The sequence below is a fragment of the Carassius gibelio genome, chromosome B14, assembly GCF_023724105.1.
Source record: "Carassius gibelio isolate Cgi1373 ecotype wild population from Czech Republic chromosome B14, carGib1.2-hapl.c, whole genome shotgun sequence".
NCBI classification, from domain to species: Eukaryota; Metazoa; Chordata; class Actinopteri; order Cypriniformes; family Cyprinidae; genus Carassius; species Carassius gibelio.
In genome coordinates, this window is record NC_068409.1 from 13743557 (window position 1) to 13762149 (window position 18593).

Genomic DNA, 18593 nt, shown 5'->3' on the forward strand with positions numbered 1-18593 from the left:
AGAGGTTATAAAAATAAACATACAATAATAATAATAATGTTAATAAATGAAATAGTGAATGAAAAATACAATGGTGCACCTTATACAATCACCCATATTAAATTATACATAATTTAAGAAAAAGATATGAAAGCCAATATTATATAAAAAAAATATGGTTATCTGAGATATTTAAATATAAGTTTTGTATAAGCTACAGATAGGTTTAAAATGAAACGTAAAATGATAACAAAAACAATCAATCAATGAAATGTTTTTAAAATATTTTAAAACTCACAACATGGGCTTATAAAAGGGATATTTCATTAGAATGTATCATTTTATTGGCGTTGCCTCCACTCAAATAGCGTATTTGCGTGTATTTATTATGTATTAAAGCTGCACGTGTTTACTGTGTTGATATTTCTCTCTCAATCTGCGCTACTGTAGTTCGACCGACTGTACTCTGTCACCTGGAAATCTTGCCCTCATTAAACATGGAGTCCTGGTTTTTCCAAGCCTACTGAAGCCGTTTGCCATCAGTACGTATGACCCCTGAACCTGTTCGAGTGTGTGTGAGTGTGTGTGTGCGCCAGCCCTCCGCCATATTCACTGTTATCTTGCCTTGTGAGAAAGAACAGGAGCATTCGCGACTGCCTACAAGAACCGAAACTGTGTTTTTACACCGAACCAGTAAACCAGCCGACGGGCATAATACGGACTAAAGCGATGGCGAGGAAAAAAAGCAAGCAGCAGGGCGTCGGGGCCAAGGATTTAGTGTCGGGGCAGCAGCAGTCGAAGAAGCCCGGCGATGCGGGAGCAGCAGCGGCGGCAGGCGGCGGCTCTGACGGTGGAGGAGATGCAGGAGCGAGCAGGACCAATCAGGTAGCTAATGCTAACACGTACATCCAACAACACACCTCCTTGAGCCGGCTCGCGCTGATAGCAACTTGATTTTGAATTATTTTTACGGGCGTTATATCCAGGGCTCTGTTGCACATGCAGTTATTTGTGTTTTCGCGCTTATTTTGCGTTTTGTAGAGTCTGATTAGCGATGTTCGATTCATGAAAGACTCATGGATCATTTTGTGAATCGGTTCACCAAATCGGTCTAAAGGAATCGTTTACGAAGCGGACTGAATCTGTCAGAACAGTTCTCAAATCATTTTGATTGATTGAGTTAAAAGTACTTTATTTTATGAGCAAAGATGGTTAAAAAACGTGATGCAAATATGTTGACTACAAAACAACACAGCTTGTTTTAATGAAAAGTGTTTACTGAACAGCGTTTTAATAAAATTCTTCTGAAATGTGTAAATTAGGTTTGTATTGTTTAATGTAAATTATATTTACATTATAAATGAATTTAGAGAGGTAAATAACGTCTAAAACGAACATATACGAGACGCATGAAATTACACTAAACATGCTAATTAAAAACTTAACAAAAACTAAAAGGCTTGCGTATGTGCAGATTACGCCGCTCTGAGAGGGACGACGTGCTGTCGTATGGACGTCCGGACGTCAAGGAATCTCTGAATCTATTTTTGAGCCGGTTCTTTGAAACGAACTGTTCGAATGAACCGTTTCGCGGAAATGATTCGGATTTCCCATCACTACGCTTGCTCTCGCGCTGCACGGGCGGAGCAGCAGTAGCTCGCTCTCCACCTATGCCAAGAAGATATAAATAAAAAAAATATATATATAGCCTTCCAGTCAGTGTAATAGCTCCAATCAGTGCAGTACCTTACTTATTAATGTCTTATACGAAACTGAATGTATGTGTAAAGCTGGTTAAAGAAAGCTAAACGAAGGTACGTGAAGCACAAAGCTAACAGTGTGTTATGTTGCTCGTCTTCTGCTGTGGCTACTGAATTATTCCTGTAGAGATCAGGCTAACGCGGGGCTACTAACCCAGCCATGGAGTCTCACGTTATGTTCTGACATAACTACCATGTGTTTTTTGCATTAAAATTACAGTGGAGGCATATTTACTACGTGCCAACGAGTTGTAGTCACACTGTTGATTTCTGGTAGCCTTTCATGGTTACCAACCTGCTAATTTAATTGTTAATACTTTCAAGACTCTAAATGTTGAACTTCCAGTGCACAAAAACGTAAATAATATTTGAGCTGATGATTTTAATGTTATGATTTTGCACAGATTGGATCGTGTCTCACAGTTTTTTTTTTTTTTTTTATGTAGTATAGTAGTCTTGCTGAACCTTTTTTGTTTGATATAATTGTTTTAATGTTGGAACAGCTCTATGTATAAAACATATATTTTTGTTGTGATTTATGTTTTGCAATATAAGCGCTAATTTGCAAAGAATCATGCTTTAATTATTGAGTTCAGCCATTGACTTGACAGACAGCACAGTTTAAGTGTAAAGGCTTTTTTTGTTTACACTTGTTTCACAGAGGCTTCAAGAGCACCATAACATTATCTCTAATGATCTAGAACAAATTAAAATGAGCTTTAGACATAAGCAAGCAAATATTTATTTTCGTCTGCAGTGCTCATTTCCTTGTAGAAAATGAATCATAATATGAAAAAAAAGTAATTCATGAATTCAATTTTCATTAAATTTTACTCCACTGGATGCTTTTTCTTTAATCAACCAACCACTGAACCACTTATATCTATGGTTCCTATGGTCTTGAATTTTTGATCTTCAGGCATTGAAAATCTATGAAAATGAATAGTTAATGTTTGGTCCAATAATAATAATAATTAAAGCTGCAAGCAGCATTTACCGGGGTTCAAGCACATTAAGGCCTCTGAGGTGGTCAGAGCCAACCTGGATGTATGGATGACAGTTAAACACATCCAAAATGGAGAACAGGCTAACAGACAGACACGCACACTGAAAGTAAATGATTAGACTAATATATGTATACTCTATAAGCATATGCACACACACACACACACACACACACACACACACACACACACACACACACACACACACACACACAAAGACACACAAAGATACACATATACATGCACAAACATTTTGTTGCAGATATAGGTATTTGATAAAAAGTGATAGGTGACAATAAGCTTATTGCAAGTCTTCTCTTTTTTTAGAGTTTAGATGTCATTTTCAGATTAAACTGTAATCATAATGTGGCAAAATTGTTAAAACTGATACATCTGTATGAACAAAATGGAAAACATCAATTCAATGAGATACAAAATGTTATAACAGTTAATTTATTAATGTTTTGGCATGAATTCATAAAAACAGTACTAGCTGAAAGAGCCCATTAGTGGTCTTCCGCTGCCATCTAGTGGTTATAAATTGCATTTACTCAAACAACACTGTGTTTTTAAACATAACTGTTAAAGTGTTGTTGTTGGGTTTTTTTGCCCTATCTCTCTTAAATGTTGCATGCTTGTTTAGAATGAAATTATGCATTACTTTACACAGTTTTGATAATTTGTGGGATTTCTGTTTGTATTAATAGGTCTTTGTGCCTCTGGGGTGGTCTCGGCCAACCAGGATGTATGGATGACATTTAAATACATCCAAAAGACAGACACACACACACTGAAATTAAATGATTAAACTAGTTTTTAAGAGTTTAGATGTCATTCAGGTTTCACTGTAATCACAATGTGGCAAAATTGTAAAAAATGATGTGTCTGTATGAACAAAATGGAAAACATTGATTCAATAAGATGTAACATGTTATAACAGTTAATTTATTAATGTTTTGGCATGAATTCATGAATCCTTTCTACAGTACTGTTCATTTTAACTGAATGAGCCCATTAGTGGTCTTCCGCTGCCATCTAGTGGTTATAAATTGCATTTACTGAAACAACACTGTGTTTCTAAACATAACTGTTATAGTGTTGTTATTTTTTTTATTTTTGCCCAATCTCTCTTAAATTTTGCATGCTTGTTTAGAATGAAATCATGCATTATTTTACACAGTTTTGATCATTTGTGGGATTTCTGTTTGTATTAATAGGCCTTTGTGTACACTATGCAAATAACATAATATAAAATTACTGGTTTATAGTTGTCTAAATGCAATTGTTCAACATGTTTTTGATAATTATTGACCTTCAGAGTCTAGAGAATTGTACTTCAGTGGTTTTATTGATTTTCATCTTATACCCGATCACTAGTTTGCCAAAGTACCTTTTTAAAATAATCTTGAATGTTTAATTAACAGCTTTATTGACAACGTTGGTCCCAGAGGCAAAGTTGTTCAGAATGAGGATATTTATCAAATGATATAAAGATTTAGTGTTTTTGAGTGAATATATGAGCATTTACAAACAATTTGAGGCCATTTACCATATAAATCTTGTGTTTTGAGACCTTTTCTACTGTTATAGCGCCACCTATGGTCTGATCTCCATGAAACTTTGCATGCTTGTTAAGAGTCATCTGTTACATGATTTCACTGAGTTTCATAAAGTATTGAGTTTTCGTTAAGGTTTTATAGGCTTTGGGGTATGTTTGGCCACACCCCTTTTTCTAAATTACCCCTTTACAGCTGACCAAAGGACAAAATTCAACATTTTTTTAATAATTATTGATCTAGAGAGTCCACAGAATATTACTGCAGTGGTTTGGTTCCGATCGGACAAAAAACCTAGGACTAGTTCGCAAAAGTAGGTTTTTAACATATTTGTGAATAACAATTGAATGATTTGATTGACAGCAATGGTTCTTGAGGCAAAGTTGTGCATTATGAGGAGATCTATCAAATGATATGCATACTGTGTTGATATGTGAAACACCACGTGATTACAGAGCCATAAAACTCGTTAGCGCCAACTAGTGGCCGATTTCTTTCAAAATTCTTACAGACCTTAAGGTTCATGAGTCGAACGTACCCAGCGAGTTTCGTTCCGATCAACATCCGTTAACCCTTTCAAATAGGTGCTTAAAATTGTTTGGCCAATGGCGGCCATGTTTTTTTTAGATATGCAAATGTCCTCATATGTACTTGTGCCCCTTCAGACCGAGACATTGCATACCAATTTTCAAGTCGATCGAGGCAACAGTTGCCTAGTTATAGCCATTTATGTGTTTTTTCTATCTTATAGCGCCCCCAAGTGGCAGAGATGCGCAATATTTTTGATTTGACCAAAGATTGAGCTTATACATATGTATACCGAGTTTGGTGAAGATATCTCATTCCGTTCAAGAGTTATAGTTAAAATAGCATTTGGCTAACGTTAGCATAGACGCTTTTTGGTGTACTGTTTCGCGTAAGAATTGAAATTTCAACTTTTTTTTGATAATTATTGATATTGAGTGTCCAGGGAATATTTATGAAGTGGTTTGGTTCTGATTGGTTGAAAATCCTAGGACTAGTTCGCAAAAGTAGGTTTCGGATTTAGCTCGATTTTGCGAGAAAACGGTGCGTCGTAGACCCCAAAAAGGCGCCGTGCACTTTTGTTCGGGCTAACCCAAGGATTGCAACAATGCCATGTTTTTGAGTCTATGGCTAACGGTTTACACTTTACGGCCAAAATTGTCCAAAATTTTTGTTTTTTGCGCTGTAGCGCCCCCGTTAGGCCGATTGGGCCGGTTCTTTGTATCTGAGTAGCGAGCAAGACTACTACCATCTGACCAAGTTTCAGCTCTCTAGGCCTTACGGTTTGGGCTGCACGTTCAGTTTTAAGGCGGAAGAATAATAATAATAATAATAATAATAATAATAAAAATCCTAACAAATACAATAGGGTTTCAGCACTGCGTGCTTGAACCCCTAATTATTATTTACTAGGTTACAGATGTTGCTAGCTAATCTATTCATTCTGTGTTTTTATTTTTTATAACTAATTTCCTCTCGTCCCACAGTCCATGCACACCTGCTGCTTGCTGTGCCATCGGGAGTTTAAAGACTGGGGGGCAGGCCAGGTGAACGGGCTCCCCAGTCACGGGTCCAAACTGGCAGAGGCTGTACCCGCACTCTCCCAGGCCCTGCTGAGGGAGGTTCCAGGCCGCAAGCTGGCAGACGCTGTGCCTTCACTCTCCCAGTCGCTGTTGGGTGAGGTGCCGCTGTGGATCTGCCAGAGCTGCAGGAAGAGTGTGGAAGAGGAGGAGAGGAGAACGATTCAGGAGCAAACTGCACAGGTAATTGCGATTAGCTCTGGATAATTCATAGAAATTCAGATTTTATGAACTAGGGTTTATAGACAGTCAAAATGCTGGGATGAGTAGGGATGAGCGGATTAATCCTGAAGTATCGATACTTTGACACATGGCTCAGTCACAGTGTTTGTTCAAATAGGGCTGCGATTCCCAAAAGCATCAGCAGCATAACTAGATCTTTAGAAACCATTGCCACAGTATTACATATCATTGTTGCTATATATAAAATGAATTCTGAAAAATGCATCACGGTTTTCACACAAATATGAATCAGCAAGAGCCTAATATTTAGAAATGTTTCTTGAGCAGCAAATTAGAATGATTTCTGAAGGATCATGTGAAACTGAAGACTGGAGTGATGATGCTGAAAATTCAGCCTTGATCACAGATGCATTTAAAATTCTGTTTTAAAATGTATATTAAAATAGTTATTTTAATTGTTATTTTTCACAATATTGCTGTTTTATTGATTATATTATTTTAATAATTTAAAAGATCAGTTTAGTTTAGAGGTGTTGGGGTCAATATCGATGATACTGGGCTTGAAAATATCATATCATTATCGAAAATAAAATAAGAGGTATTGCCAATCCCTATTTATTAGTTTAGAATATGGTGAATGTTGTGTCGAATTTTGTGAAAGGAATAAGCTCTAATTGTAATCTATAAGCTGTAGCATTTGGATTTCATTACATTTAATACTAAATATGAAACCAAGTGGTAAACAAATCATGCTAAAACTGTTCTGAAAACTGACTTGTGCCTAATTTGTGCCTTTTTAACAAACCAATATCGCAGTTCGTACTGGTGTTCAAAAAAGATACATTGTAAAAATTTGTGTATTACATGAAAAAAAAAACATTTAGTTTTTCTTCTTCAAAATATTACATTTAATTCAGTTTGCTGCTTCTATTTTTTAATTGTTAAATTTACTAAATGTACTACTTGTAATTGTGAAAATTGTTTCTACAACATTTTAAGAGTTAAAAAATCTTGAGAGAACAATCCAGAATGTTTCCAAATGCTTAATTTTATACCTAGCATTCTTTTTTGTAAAACATTTTCTCATGCTGTCTTCATAGAAATTAAATAGATTTTAATAAAATTACAAATGTAAAAAAAAAAAGTATGTGTATATATATATATATATATATATATATATATATATATATATATATATATATATATATATAAATATATATTTTCGTTAGTTAAGCATTTTAATATTTTATTATCTAATGCAATGACGTTCATATATTAAGTGCGTTCAAGTAATATTTAGTTGTACGTTGTATGTTTATACTGTATTAAGTGATCCATTTTTTGGGCTTATTTTTACAGGAAGATTAGCTGACTAAACGATGTTCATTCAGGTTGGCTGATGTTTAGTTAGCTTCCATTCTTTTATTTTATAAATAACACCGTGCCAAAATTGTGACCAATACTGTCCTCTTTTTTTATTTTTTTTTTAGAACAGAAAGATAAGCATGTCATTGAAGTCAATCCTGTATACACAACAAACAAAAAGACCACAAAAAAAAAAAAAAAAATCTGATAGCACAATTTTCCATGCACCCTGTAGATCCTTAACTGTTTCTGTAGACACACATTTTGAGGAGTTTTCTGTCATTTGTCTAAAAGATGAATGTGTTGTAATCCAGGTGCCGCTGTCCCACTCGTCCTCGTGTAAGTCTCAGAGTTGTGGGAACGGTTATCCAGAGCATAGCTCAGTGGATTGGGACCCCAGCTCCTTCCTCTCCGCGCGCAAACTGTCTGGCCTGTGGAATTCGGCTCATTCTAACGGAGGGTCTCAGTGCAACCACAGCACACCTACGCTTTCACAGAGTAAGTCTCTTTTATTTCATTAGGCCTACACTGTGCTCTGGAACTCTTGATTCTGGTTGTTCATTTGCAGCATGAAATGCAGCCTGATATTTTTGTATTATGACCACTGAATTGACCTTCTCAGTTTTAGTGCTAGTTTCAACTTTCACATCACTCCATAATTTCTTCTTTCTTCTTAGATTATGAACTCGAATCAATATGTCATGATCATTTATTAATTTATTTGGTGTTTAGCTGTGTAATAATAAGTGGGATAATGTAACAAAATAAGACCTGATCAAACTTCTCTTGCATTCCGCCAAGTGGTTTTCTTTAACAGATGTACAAATACTAGTACCCGTACTGTTATTTCTTGTCCTGTTAGGCGGAACGTTGGGACCAGCTTGCCATGAGAAGAGATCCTCTCATGACGCTCCCGGGAAGGCTGCCAAAACATTAGGGACTAAAGTCTGTCCCTATAGTCATCCCGCATCCCAGAATTCCAATGCGGCTTCTCCTGGGACACTGTCTGCCTCCACTGATCTATGTAAGACCAACCCCAAGCACTTCAAGACAATGTGTCGACGACCAACTCCTCCAGGTTAGAACACAGTTCAGGCTACGATGTTAAATAACACTTAATGTTAGGTTTTAATTTTTAGTTAATGCATTAACTTGATGCATTCTGAATTAATAAGGAACAACAGTTTTTTGCAGCATTTATTAATCTAGGTTAATATTAATTTATAAATATACTATTCTTTAATTCATGTGCATTTATAACACATTTACTCATTTTTATTTACACAACTTAAAATGTGAAAATGTAATGGTATACAATATCGTTCAAAAGTTCGGGGTTGGTACGAGTTTTTTTAAAGGGGGGTGAAATGCTCATTTTCACTCAATATCCTGTTAATCTTGGGACTGCATTATCCTTAACCCTTAGGGGACTAAGCCCTTTTTGGTCCGTTTTCTCTATTTTTACATTTCGGCTTATAAACCATATGTAATGAGGATGGACCACCATGTATTTGGTATCAATGGATTCACAAGACCCTAAGCTACCATAAGCATGCTTGCAATATGTCTATAAAGGAAGTATGAGTGAAACATTTTACAATAAACTAGAGAATTTCAAAAACGAAAATTAGATTTTTGTCATTTATTACTGAAAAACACACAATATAGAACAGTTTTTGAACAAAGAAAATATATTTTTTCAAACTCTTTGCTTGACAGAAATGTGTTATTGTTTAATCAAATGTGTAAAGAACAATTAAATAATTAACTATTTTTAAAAACAGTCCTAGGCATGCCAGTGAGCAAAGAAAGGCCTCTCCAGGCCTTTCCAGTAATTGTTCCAGAGCTTGTTCTGCCGTAAATTTTTTACTGCTTGCCATTTTGATAAAACAATTCTGTAATAATGCTGTATCTCTCTCGAATTTATCTCTTTGTGCTCGCTAACACTCCGATCGCTTTCTGCTTTCTCCACGTGATGCGGATTCTCCGATCGCTCGAATTTACCTCTTTTTGCTCGCTAATACTCCGATCGCTCTCTGTAACACTGATTCTCTGAACGCTTATTGATTACATGTCTTTTACTATAGTCCAGCCAGCTTTTACAAGGCTACAGCAGAGCTACACAGTCCTCTGAAAGGCTAGAAGACATAACCTTCCTCTGATTGGGTTAGAAAAAGACTCCTCCCAGCGGCAATTTTTCCATTGGCTGTTGCGTGTTGAATCTGCCTAACACAATCGTTTTCATTGGCCTGTTTACGCAGTGGTATTGCGCAATAAGGGAAGTGTTTAATATACAAACTGAACACCGCTGTTTTCAACGGAATCTGAGGAAGACGGCAAAAAAAAAAACGCATCTCTCTAGAATTAATAGTTTTTGAGATAACTACACATTTGTAAAAGTATGCCATTTTGGGCGGTACCGCCCAATCCGTCCCCAGAGGGTTAAGAAATAAACGATGTGCAAATCCGGCGTCAAACTGGGCCTTGTTTGTAAAACAAGCATCTTCGAAATGCAGGGAACAAACAAAAACACTTGCACAACTCCGTTGATGCTCTGTAAAAATAAACTCCATCCACTGGTCCCTTAATGCTGTTTCTCTTTTGGTAATCTGTGCAGGGTTGTCTTGCCCTGGCAACCAAAAACACACTCCTTTTGTGACTTTTCTCGACGCTCTCGCTCTGATCAGGCTGTGCTCAGCCTCTCAGTGCGCTGCTATACGGGAGCGTGCGCTCTTCCGGGAGAAATGCCCTTAGGACCCATATAAGGAAATTCCGCTCCATCTAACGTCACACAGAGCCATACTCGAAAAAAACTTTCCGAAACTTGTGACAAACCGGAAGAGGTATTTTTGGAACAAAAATACTCTTTCAAACGTACAACTTAATTTTTGAAACTTTGTCCATGTTTAGCATGGGACTCCAACTCTTTAACAGTGTAAAAAACTCAGTATGCATGAAATAGCATTTCACCCCCCCCTTTAATATTTATCTTATGCTCACCAAGGGTGCATTTATTTGATCAAAATACAATAAAAACAACAATATGGTGAAATATTATTGCAGTCAAATATAACTGTTTTCTATTTTCAGACAAACTTTATGTAATTTACCATTAAACCAATGTAAGGATTTTGACTGATTAATACGATCAGTTAAATGGTTTAAAAGTCATTTATTTATTGATTTATTTTTTTCTGTAATTTAAAAAGTTTTGCTGCATGTTTAAAATATGCTACACATATGAAAAAATGTCCCCCATAAGTCGCATTTTATTATTTCGTTGAGAAATAGGCAGACACAGAATGTTTACAAATATTATAATAAACACTGTAAAAACAGCTAGGCACAACAAATCATTTCAATCGAACAGTATTTAGAAAAGAACAAAAATTAAAAATATAAGAAGCCATAGCTATATAAATGACAAGCCAAAATGAATTAATTTAGTCTAAAACGAAACTGAAACCATTGCTGGGTCTCTCATTCGACACAAAATTGAAACGGCATACTAGGTTACTTGTTGCACAGTATTTTTTATTTTTTTTCTTAATTTATTAAGTAAAAATATATTTCTCATATAGGCCTATTTATTCATTTAGTCTAGCTTTATTATGTTTTCTCCGCTTGCAGAAGCGCTGCAGGTGCGTGATTTGATGCATGTGAATCCTCATGTTCTGTTTTTTGTGCATGTAAAATTAATACCAGGGTAACAAGTTTTTGTATTTTCAACGGGTCACAGATACTTATCCTTTCTCAATTTAATTATATTTTAATGTAAAATAATCTTGTTGGTTAACGGATAATAATTAGTTAATTAGCATCGGTTAGGAAAAATAACTGAAATGAACACCCCTAAATTCCTGTGATACAAGGCTGAATTTTTTCTACAGTCATTACTTCAGACTTTAGTATCACATGATCCTTCAGAAATCATTCTAATATGCTCATTTTGTGCTCAAAACATTTATTAACATTTATTTATGTAACGTTTTACTGCTTTAGTGTCACATTTGATCAATTTAATGCATTCTTGCTTAGTACTACTTTCTTAAAAAAAAAAAAAAAAACACTAAATTTTACTTAATGTAAGGTTCATTGTTGGTTCAGGATACCTTATGCATGACCTAATGTTATTTACCACTTTGTTTAGACATATTTGCATACAGTATCAAAAGTTGTTTTTATTCTCATTCTCAATGCTTCTATTGACGTTGTGTTTAAGAATAGAAGATAATAGGTTAAGGGGTTGAAGTGCTTGCTCTAATTTTAGTGCAGCATCGCAGTAGAACGACTAAAGGAGATGGGGTGGGAGAATATGTATGCCTTCCATACCTGTCAACACTCCTGTTTTCCCGGGAGTCTCCCATATTTCACACCCATCTCCCGCACCCCTGCTGTTTTGTCATTTCTGCCGTGAAACTCCCATAATTTGTGTGGCCCAAACCTCTTTATATGAATGATCACATGAATATATTACCCCAAGGTTTTCCAGTTGCCAGATCTTGTATGAAACCCATCTTACTCACAGAATCAATAAATCATTAAAATTTAAACCCATTTGCGACCACAACCTGGCAACCTAAATCCCAGTTGCGCTGTTGATATCTGTGCAGGAAGCAGACTTGGGAATCAAGAGAAATGGGAGGGGAAAATATATATTTTTAAAATATATAAATACATGTCAGTTTACTAAATGATACAGCATTTATTACAGTAGCCTATAGAAGCTAAACAATATATTTTCTGATTTATTCTCCAATTAAAAACATTAAGTATATAAACAAATCATAAAATTGGCCATTAAAAAAATATAGTATATAAACAAATATATATAAACAAATCATAAAATTGACCATTAGAAAAATATAGGAAAAACAGTTACAGAATACAAATTGTTTTCATCAGTGTATTTAATTTTGTAGCCAACTAAAAGACATAAGAATAAAAAAACTGTCAATTAGACTGCCACATCCAATGTTACAAATAAGTGTCAGACTACATTAATAAGGAAATTTTGATGTAGCACATAACATTTTGTTGTATAATAAACTGTTATGTAAAGTGAGATTATGAACCAATGTAGTTGCAGTGGGCAGTAACACCGGTCGCAGCAAAAATAGAAACCAAGCGACCGATAAAATGTCCTGTTGCTTGTTGCTGTCACTCAAATTAAGATGAAAGAGAGATGATTTATCACTTGTGTCTGGCTAGGATACAGTATGTGCAAACTTTAAATTAAATAGACATTGCTTAACTACTAAATAACTAAGAATTAAAGCATGCCATTTTTTACAGGTGAGGCGTTCCACCCTAATGACCACCATCAAGCTGCAGACCTGTCAGTGCCGCCCAACAGTCCAACAGGCCTCTCGTCCCAGCATTCCTCGCTGCTGCCTCCCAAACAAAACTCCAGTCAGCATGTTCACGTCAACTCCGCTAGTTCGGGGCTGCCTTCACATGCTCCCTTCTCCCCGCTGGTACCAAACATTCACGCTCCCGCAGCCAAGCACTCGAGTGGGGCAGACAGTCCGGTAGCCCTACTCAAGCCCAGCTCCTGCAAGAACTCCCACATTCCTGCTGTTAGCACACAACACAGCAAACTCAGCAACTCGCTCATAGGATGCAGTCACCCGTGCAACGGACACAGTAACGGCAGCTCTGTAGCCCCCTCCAATGCTGGCCATCTAACATCTGGGGCGTGCAGGTGAGCATCGGAGGATGTGCACTGAGCATCGGTTGTTTTTATTGCTTAATATTTCTGTGTGGTAAGTTGTGTTGTTTCGTTTGAGCAGGGACCAGGCGTGTAAAGGGCACAAGATACCCAACGGGTCATTGTGTCACGCTCCGCCCTGTGAGCTTGAAGAAGGAGATGATGAAGACAGCAGCTCGGAGCGCAGCTCTTGTGCTTCCTCCTCCAACAATCAGAAGGACGGGAAATACTGTGATTGTTGTTACTGCGAGTTCTTTGGACACAATGCGGTACTTTTTTTTTTTTTTTTTTTTTTTTTTTTTTTTAAAAGGGTTTTTGTGGGTCTTAGTTCGCCATTCCACTAATGAAAGATTTTAAAATGTCTTAAATCTGAGCAGAAAGTCTTGCAAAGTCATGGCTTTAAGTGTTGCACGCGCTGCTAAAAATGAATATCTTTGTCAGTGTTTTTGTCTTGTGCTCCACCAATACAAATATGTCAGCATCCTTAAATTAAGATACATTTGCTTGAGATAATAAATGAAAATGTGTACTCTTGTTTTCAAAAAAATGTAACGAAGCTAGGTGGTTATGCTCAAAACAAAAATAAACATCTGCCAATAAGATATGAAAACTTGTTTAAGAAAACTGCAGGATTTATTCTTGTTTTAAAAAACTTTTTAATGAATTTTTAATGAATTTCCCAGCGAACCAGACTTCTGTTCTGATGTCATTTTGTTTCTGATGTATCTTGATTTTTTTTATTCTTTATACATTTGTATAAAGTTTGCAGTGTAAAAATAAATGAACCATTATTGGTTGGAAGCAGAGATATTCAAACCTTAAGCTGAATGAATGAAAAAGTAATGGAGATTGTATTTTTTAACTTTGAAATGTTGCTAATACAACTAATTTTGTGCTCCCTAGTAATTTACATTTTGAAAACATATTGATGATTTGTGTTCCCTGCGATTTCTTAAATTTGCTTTACTTGATCTTAAAAAGACCTTAAAAATTCGTACTAATCTTTATATTTAAACCTGCAAAAGCACTGTGCTAATTCATCTTTAATGTTTAATCATTGTACTAACACATTATGTTTGTTCTCTGTCTACCGTAACTAAAACTATTTGTTTTTCTCTGTTCAGCCTCCGGCCGCCCCCACCAGTCGGAACTATGCTGAGATCAGGGAGAAGCTTCGGTCCAGACTGACCCGCCGTAAAGAGGAACTTCCTCAGAGGCAGGATCTAGACCCGGCAGCACCGAGTGCCATAGACCATCGAGACGTGAATGATCTTTTAGACTTCATCAACAGCACAGAGCCCAAGCCTGTCAACAGCGCCAAGGCTGCCAAACGGGCACGGCACAAACAGAAGAAAAAGGTGTTTGTTTTCCAATTCAATTTTGTGTATAAATATCCAGAAAAGAGATGATTACAGCTGCCATTATTTCTGGTTCAGTTGTTACATTGGAAGTGAAAGATCCTGAATTCTGAAAAAATAAGAAAACTGAAAAAAATAACTTAAGCACCAAATCAGCATATTAGAATGAATTCTAAAGGATCAGGTGATAATGAAGACTAGAGCAATGACAGCTGAAAGTTCAGCTTTATCATCATTAATTACAGAAATATTTAAAATATATTAAAATATATTTTTTGTAATATTGTATTAATATTTATTGCCTGGGTTAGCATAGCAGACTAAGTGGGTGATGTGACCCAAAAAAAAGCTCTTTAAAATATTATTTTGAATTTTTTTATACTGTTGTAAGGATTGCTACCAGGCTTCTGTCTCAATATTTACGCTTCTATTTTAGAACCTCTGCTGCCTTTGATTTCCAGAAATAGTTTATTTTGAAGCCAACTTGCCATTTGAGTTCTTTATGCAAATGCAGCATTAACTCTTCCAGCTTAAATAATATATATGATTGTGACTGATTTCTCAACCATCTTGATCAGGAAAAGGAGAGGGCTCTTCAGGGCAGTGGTGAGGCAGCCACCAGCGAACCCCGCTCGGCATCTCCCCCCGACCCTGTAGAAGATTCGACTCTGGACGGGGAAGCGAACAGACTGTTGGAATGGCCTCAGCTGGAGCTGGAGCGAGTTAACAGTTTCCTGACCAGCCGTCTGGAGGAGATCAAAAACACCATAAAAGACTCCATCCGTGCCTCCTTCAGCATGTACGACCTCAACCTGGACGTCAACGACTTCCCTAAAAAGGCGGCGACACTGGAAGGAAACCATCTGCTGTCTCACCTCAATGGATCTTCTGATTTGCAGCAGATAGACTTGGATCTGGCACCTCTCTCACTAAGGAACTTCAAGAGAGACCTGGATATAGTAAACGGTTGGGAGGATACCACCATAGCAGCCAAAGACATCCAGAGGCTCCACTCCACGCCAAGTCTTTCCAAGCTCATCCGTGTGCGGTCACCAGAAAGAAGCCCAGTCACGGGCTCAGAGTCCATCCAGCCTGGCACCGCATCTGTAGCCAAGCCCAACGATGTGGCCCTTGAAACCAAGCCCACAACTGGAGCTGGATCCAAGACAAAGAAGGGTAAGAAACAGCAGAATCAGAGGTACCAGGAGCAGGTAACTCAGGAGCAGGTGACCAGTATAAAAACGGCAAAAACTGAGACGCACAAAGCGCAGGAAACAAGGGCAGCTGATTCAGATAAAAGCACCAAAGGTGGATCCAAACAGAACCACTCGACTCAGCAGCAGACAGACTCCCAGAAAACGGGAAATAAGAGAGCAGAAGAGGTCAAAGCTTGCAAGCAGTCATCCAATGGGGCCTCAAACGGTCACCATAATACAGGGTCTAACACACAAAGGGGGAAGAACAACATCTTGGAGGTATGGGGAAACAGGCCGGACCATGACGTAGACACTAAAACCACCTCCAACACTTCCAGTACACAACCGAAGGGAAAGACTAAAAATAGGAACAAAAACAAGACGGAAAAATCGAATAACGCAATCGGTAAGTGACCTTTGAGTAAAATATAAATTTGGTCTGATCTTGTAGGTCTGTTGCATGAGACCAATTTACAGCTCTTCGTCACTTTTTCGCCCCCTGATAGATGATGTGTTCCTTCCCAAAGACGTCGATCCTACAGAAATGGACGAGATTGATCGTGAGGTTGAATATTTCAAGAGGTAAAGTCCAAAACAAATCACTCTGCTAATTAGTGGTATTTGACAAACATTACTATTATAAATATTATTATTATTAACATTTTTAACAACTTTTTAAATATTTGATAGATGTCTGTTAAAAAAAGATTGCGAAATTATGGTATTTCCATTAAACAGTGTTGTGACTAAAACGCAACTTTTTTTCTTCTCCTGATAAGACATGGCAACGGATGTAGGTAGGCCCATTATTAGGGCTTTCAACATAGAAAAAAAATGAATTTCAAATGTTCATCAAATTAAAAATAAAAGGCCACATTAGAATGCGAAAACGTTTCATTTGAATTTTAGGTGTGCGTTATTTATCAGTGGCGCACGAAATGCAATTACGATGTAAGTGTCGTTGCATCATAATGTTTTTGTTAGCCTATCCAGTGGAAGCCACTAGATGCCGCGCTGCTGCGTTGTTCATAAAAAATGTTGCGGAAAAGGAAAACATCAATGTGGAGAAGGTCTTGTTTACATCAAAACTGAAACCAAGCCGCTCACACAGAACACCTATTTCATGCATTTTCTATAGAGACATCTATCACCGGTGCACTCGTATCTTGCACAAAGGAGCTGCATGTTTAGAAAGCCATGTAAAATTAATGCAAGTTTAACTTTGAAAAAAACATATATCGAGACTTTATGGCTGGGTTTTTTTTTTTTTTTCATCCCACTGCATCTCATGTTTTTAATTGAAAAATGTATTCGGTGTGACTGGCGTTCCACGTTTTGTTTTAAACTATGCATACATACATGATGCTGTTTTGTTTATAGTTCTTTAAGCAACTTAATTAGTTATAAATAAAATTGAAATAAAATGTATGCATTTAGCAGACGCTTTTATCCAAAGCGACTTAGTGCATTCAGGCTATACATTTTTACCTATCATGTGGTCCCGGGCAATCGAACCCCCAACCTTGCGCTTTATAGTGCAATGCTCTACCAATTGAGCTACGGGAACAATATTTTATATTAAATATTATTTTTAGCATTATTTTTTCACATTTATGTTATCTTATGCTATGAATAAACATGCATTAGTCATATTTTGCTCAATGCGTCCTCTTGTGGCCTCAGAGGAGAAGCCAAAATTATGCATTTTAAATTCGAATATAATTCATATTTCTATTAATATTTAAGTACAAAATTCAAATTACGTTTTTTAGCCATTTTGACAGCCCTACCAATTATACCACTTAGGGCTTACCCAAGTGCAGATATAGAAAACAAGTGATGAAGATACAGGAGATACAATCTTCTGGTTGAGATTGTATCTTAGATTTACATGGAAGAGACATTAATTGTCCCTTAATCACAGTACAGTTCATTCTTGGAACAAGAATTTTATCTATTTAATCTCTCTATTTGTTTTTTTTTTTAGGTTTTGCCTTGACTCTGCTAAACAAACCCGACAGAAGGTGGCTGTGAACTGGTCCAACTTCAGCCTCAAAAAGATGCCCTCAAATGCAGCTCAATAACAGATGGGTGATGGTAAACAGACCCCCTCCTGTCTCCTCCTCTCCCAGCAAGACTGTACTAAAAACCAGTTTGGCCTTTGGTTACTGTACTTAACACCTGATGGGCCTAAGGTTTCTCCCTCTCACAGCCCTTTCTGCCTCTATGCCACGGGACCTTGACTTGACCACCAGTCATCAAATACGTTTTCATTTGACCTGTTGTTCACGGGGGATCACACTGCATCCTAACCTCAGTCCGAGAACTTGCATCCTGTTATCGCTAAAACACGTTCGGGTACTGATCTAGTGCATCTACATGCTTTATATGTCGTATGTACACAGTTGTTTTACAATAAAAATGTTTTAAATTCACAACAATGGTGAGGTTTGGCCCGTCACGCTTTTTTCAGCTCTTCATGTGTTTTAGAAGGTACTTTTACGGTTGCACCATCATGCATTTTTTCAGACTCCACTCACCCTGCAAATATACTGTAGTCTTAGAATAGATACGAATTATTATTATTATTTTTTTTATAATACAAAATTCTAATTGCTGTATCGTGTCTGATTGTCAAAATGGAGGTAAAAAGGCAGGAAAGACTGTTGTGTTCACTAATGCGTTTTAGTTTGTAGAACTGTCCATGTGAGATACAAAGATCTGGATAGAATATACTACACTCGTGTCATTTCACAGTCGACTTTGTGAGGCCAAGTGCAGCTGTGACAGTTTATATGCACAAAAAGTGAACCGTGCGCATGGACTTTGTTGTCTTTTAGAACAATGAGAACATCCGTACCTTTGCTTACAATGTATG

The 18593-nt window shown here is 36.9% G+C and overlaps 1 protein-coding gene across 2 annotated transcripts; it reads left to right on the plus strand.

Moving 5' to 3' along the window:
* Positions 1-501: 501 nt before the first annotated feature.
* On the plus strand, positions 502-18156 carry LOC127971646 (protein FAM193B-like). 2 transcript variants are annotated; one of them, XM_052574820.1, is made up of 10 exons: positions 502-864; positions 5811-6086; positions 7766-7949; positions 8314-8529; positions 12747-13155; positions 13244-13430; positions 14286-14519; positions 15098-16121; positions 16222-16297; positions 17703-18156. In XM_052574820.1, the coding sequence occupies exons 1-10, from the start codon at positions 709-711 to the stop codon at positions 17797-17799; spliced, it is 2859 nt and encodes a 952-aa protein (XP_052430780.1). In that variant the 5' UTR covers positions 502-708; the 3' UTR covers positions 17800-18156. The 2 variants fall into 2 exon arrangements, with proteins under 2 accessions (XP_052430780.1, XP_052430781.1); XM_052574821.1 differs by lacking the exon at positions 502-864 and adding an exon at positions 1643-1793.
* Positions 18157-18593: the final 437 nt, after the last annotated feature.

Bases quoted from the DNA above. Each gene is read 5' to 3' on its own strand.
- LOC127971646 (XM_052574820.1), top strand. From the start codon at position 709: ATGGCGAGGAAAAAAAGCAAGCAGCAGGGCGTCGGGGCCAAGGATTTA. The intron at 8,530-12,746 runs GTTAGAACACAG...CATTTTTTACAG, and splicing joins TCGACGACCAACTCCTCCAG to GTGAGGCGTTCCACCCTAAT. The intron at 16,122-16,221 runs GTAAGTGACCTT...GCCCCCTGATAG, and splicing joins AAAATCGAATAACGCAATCG to ATGATGTGTTCCTTCCCAAA.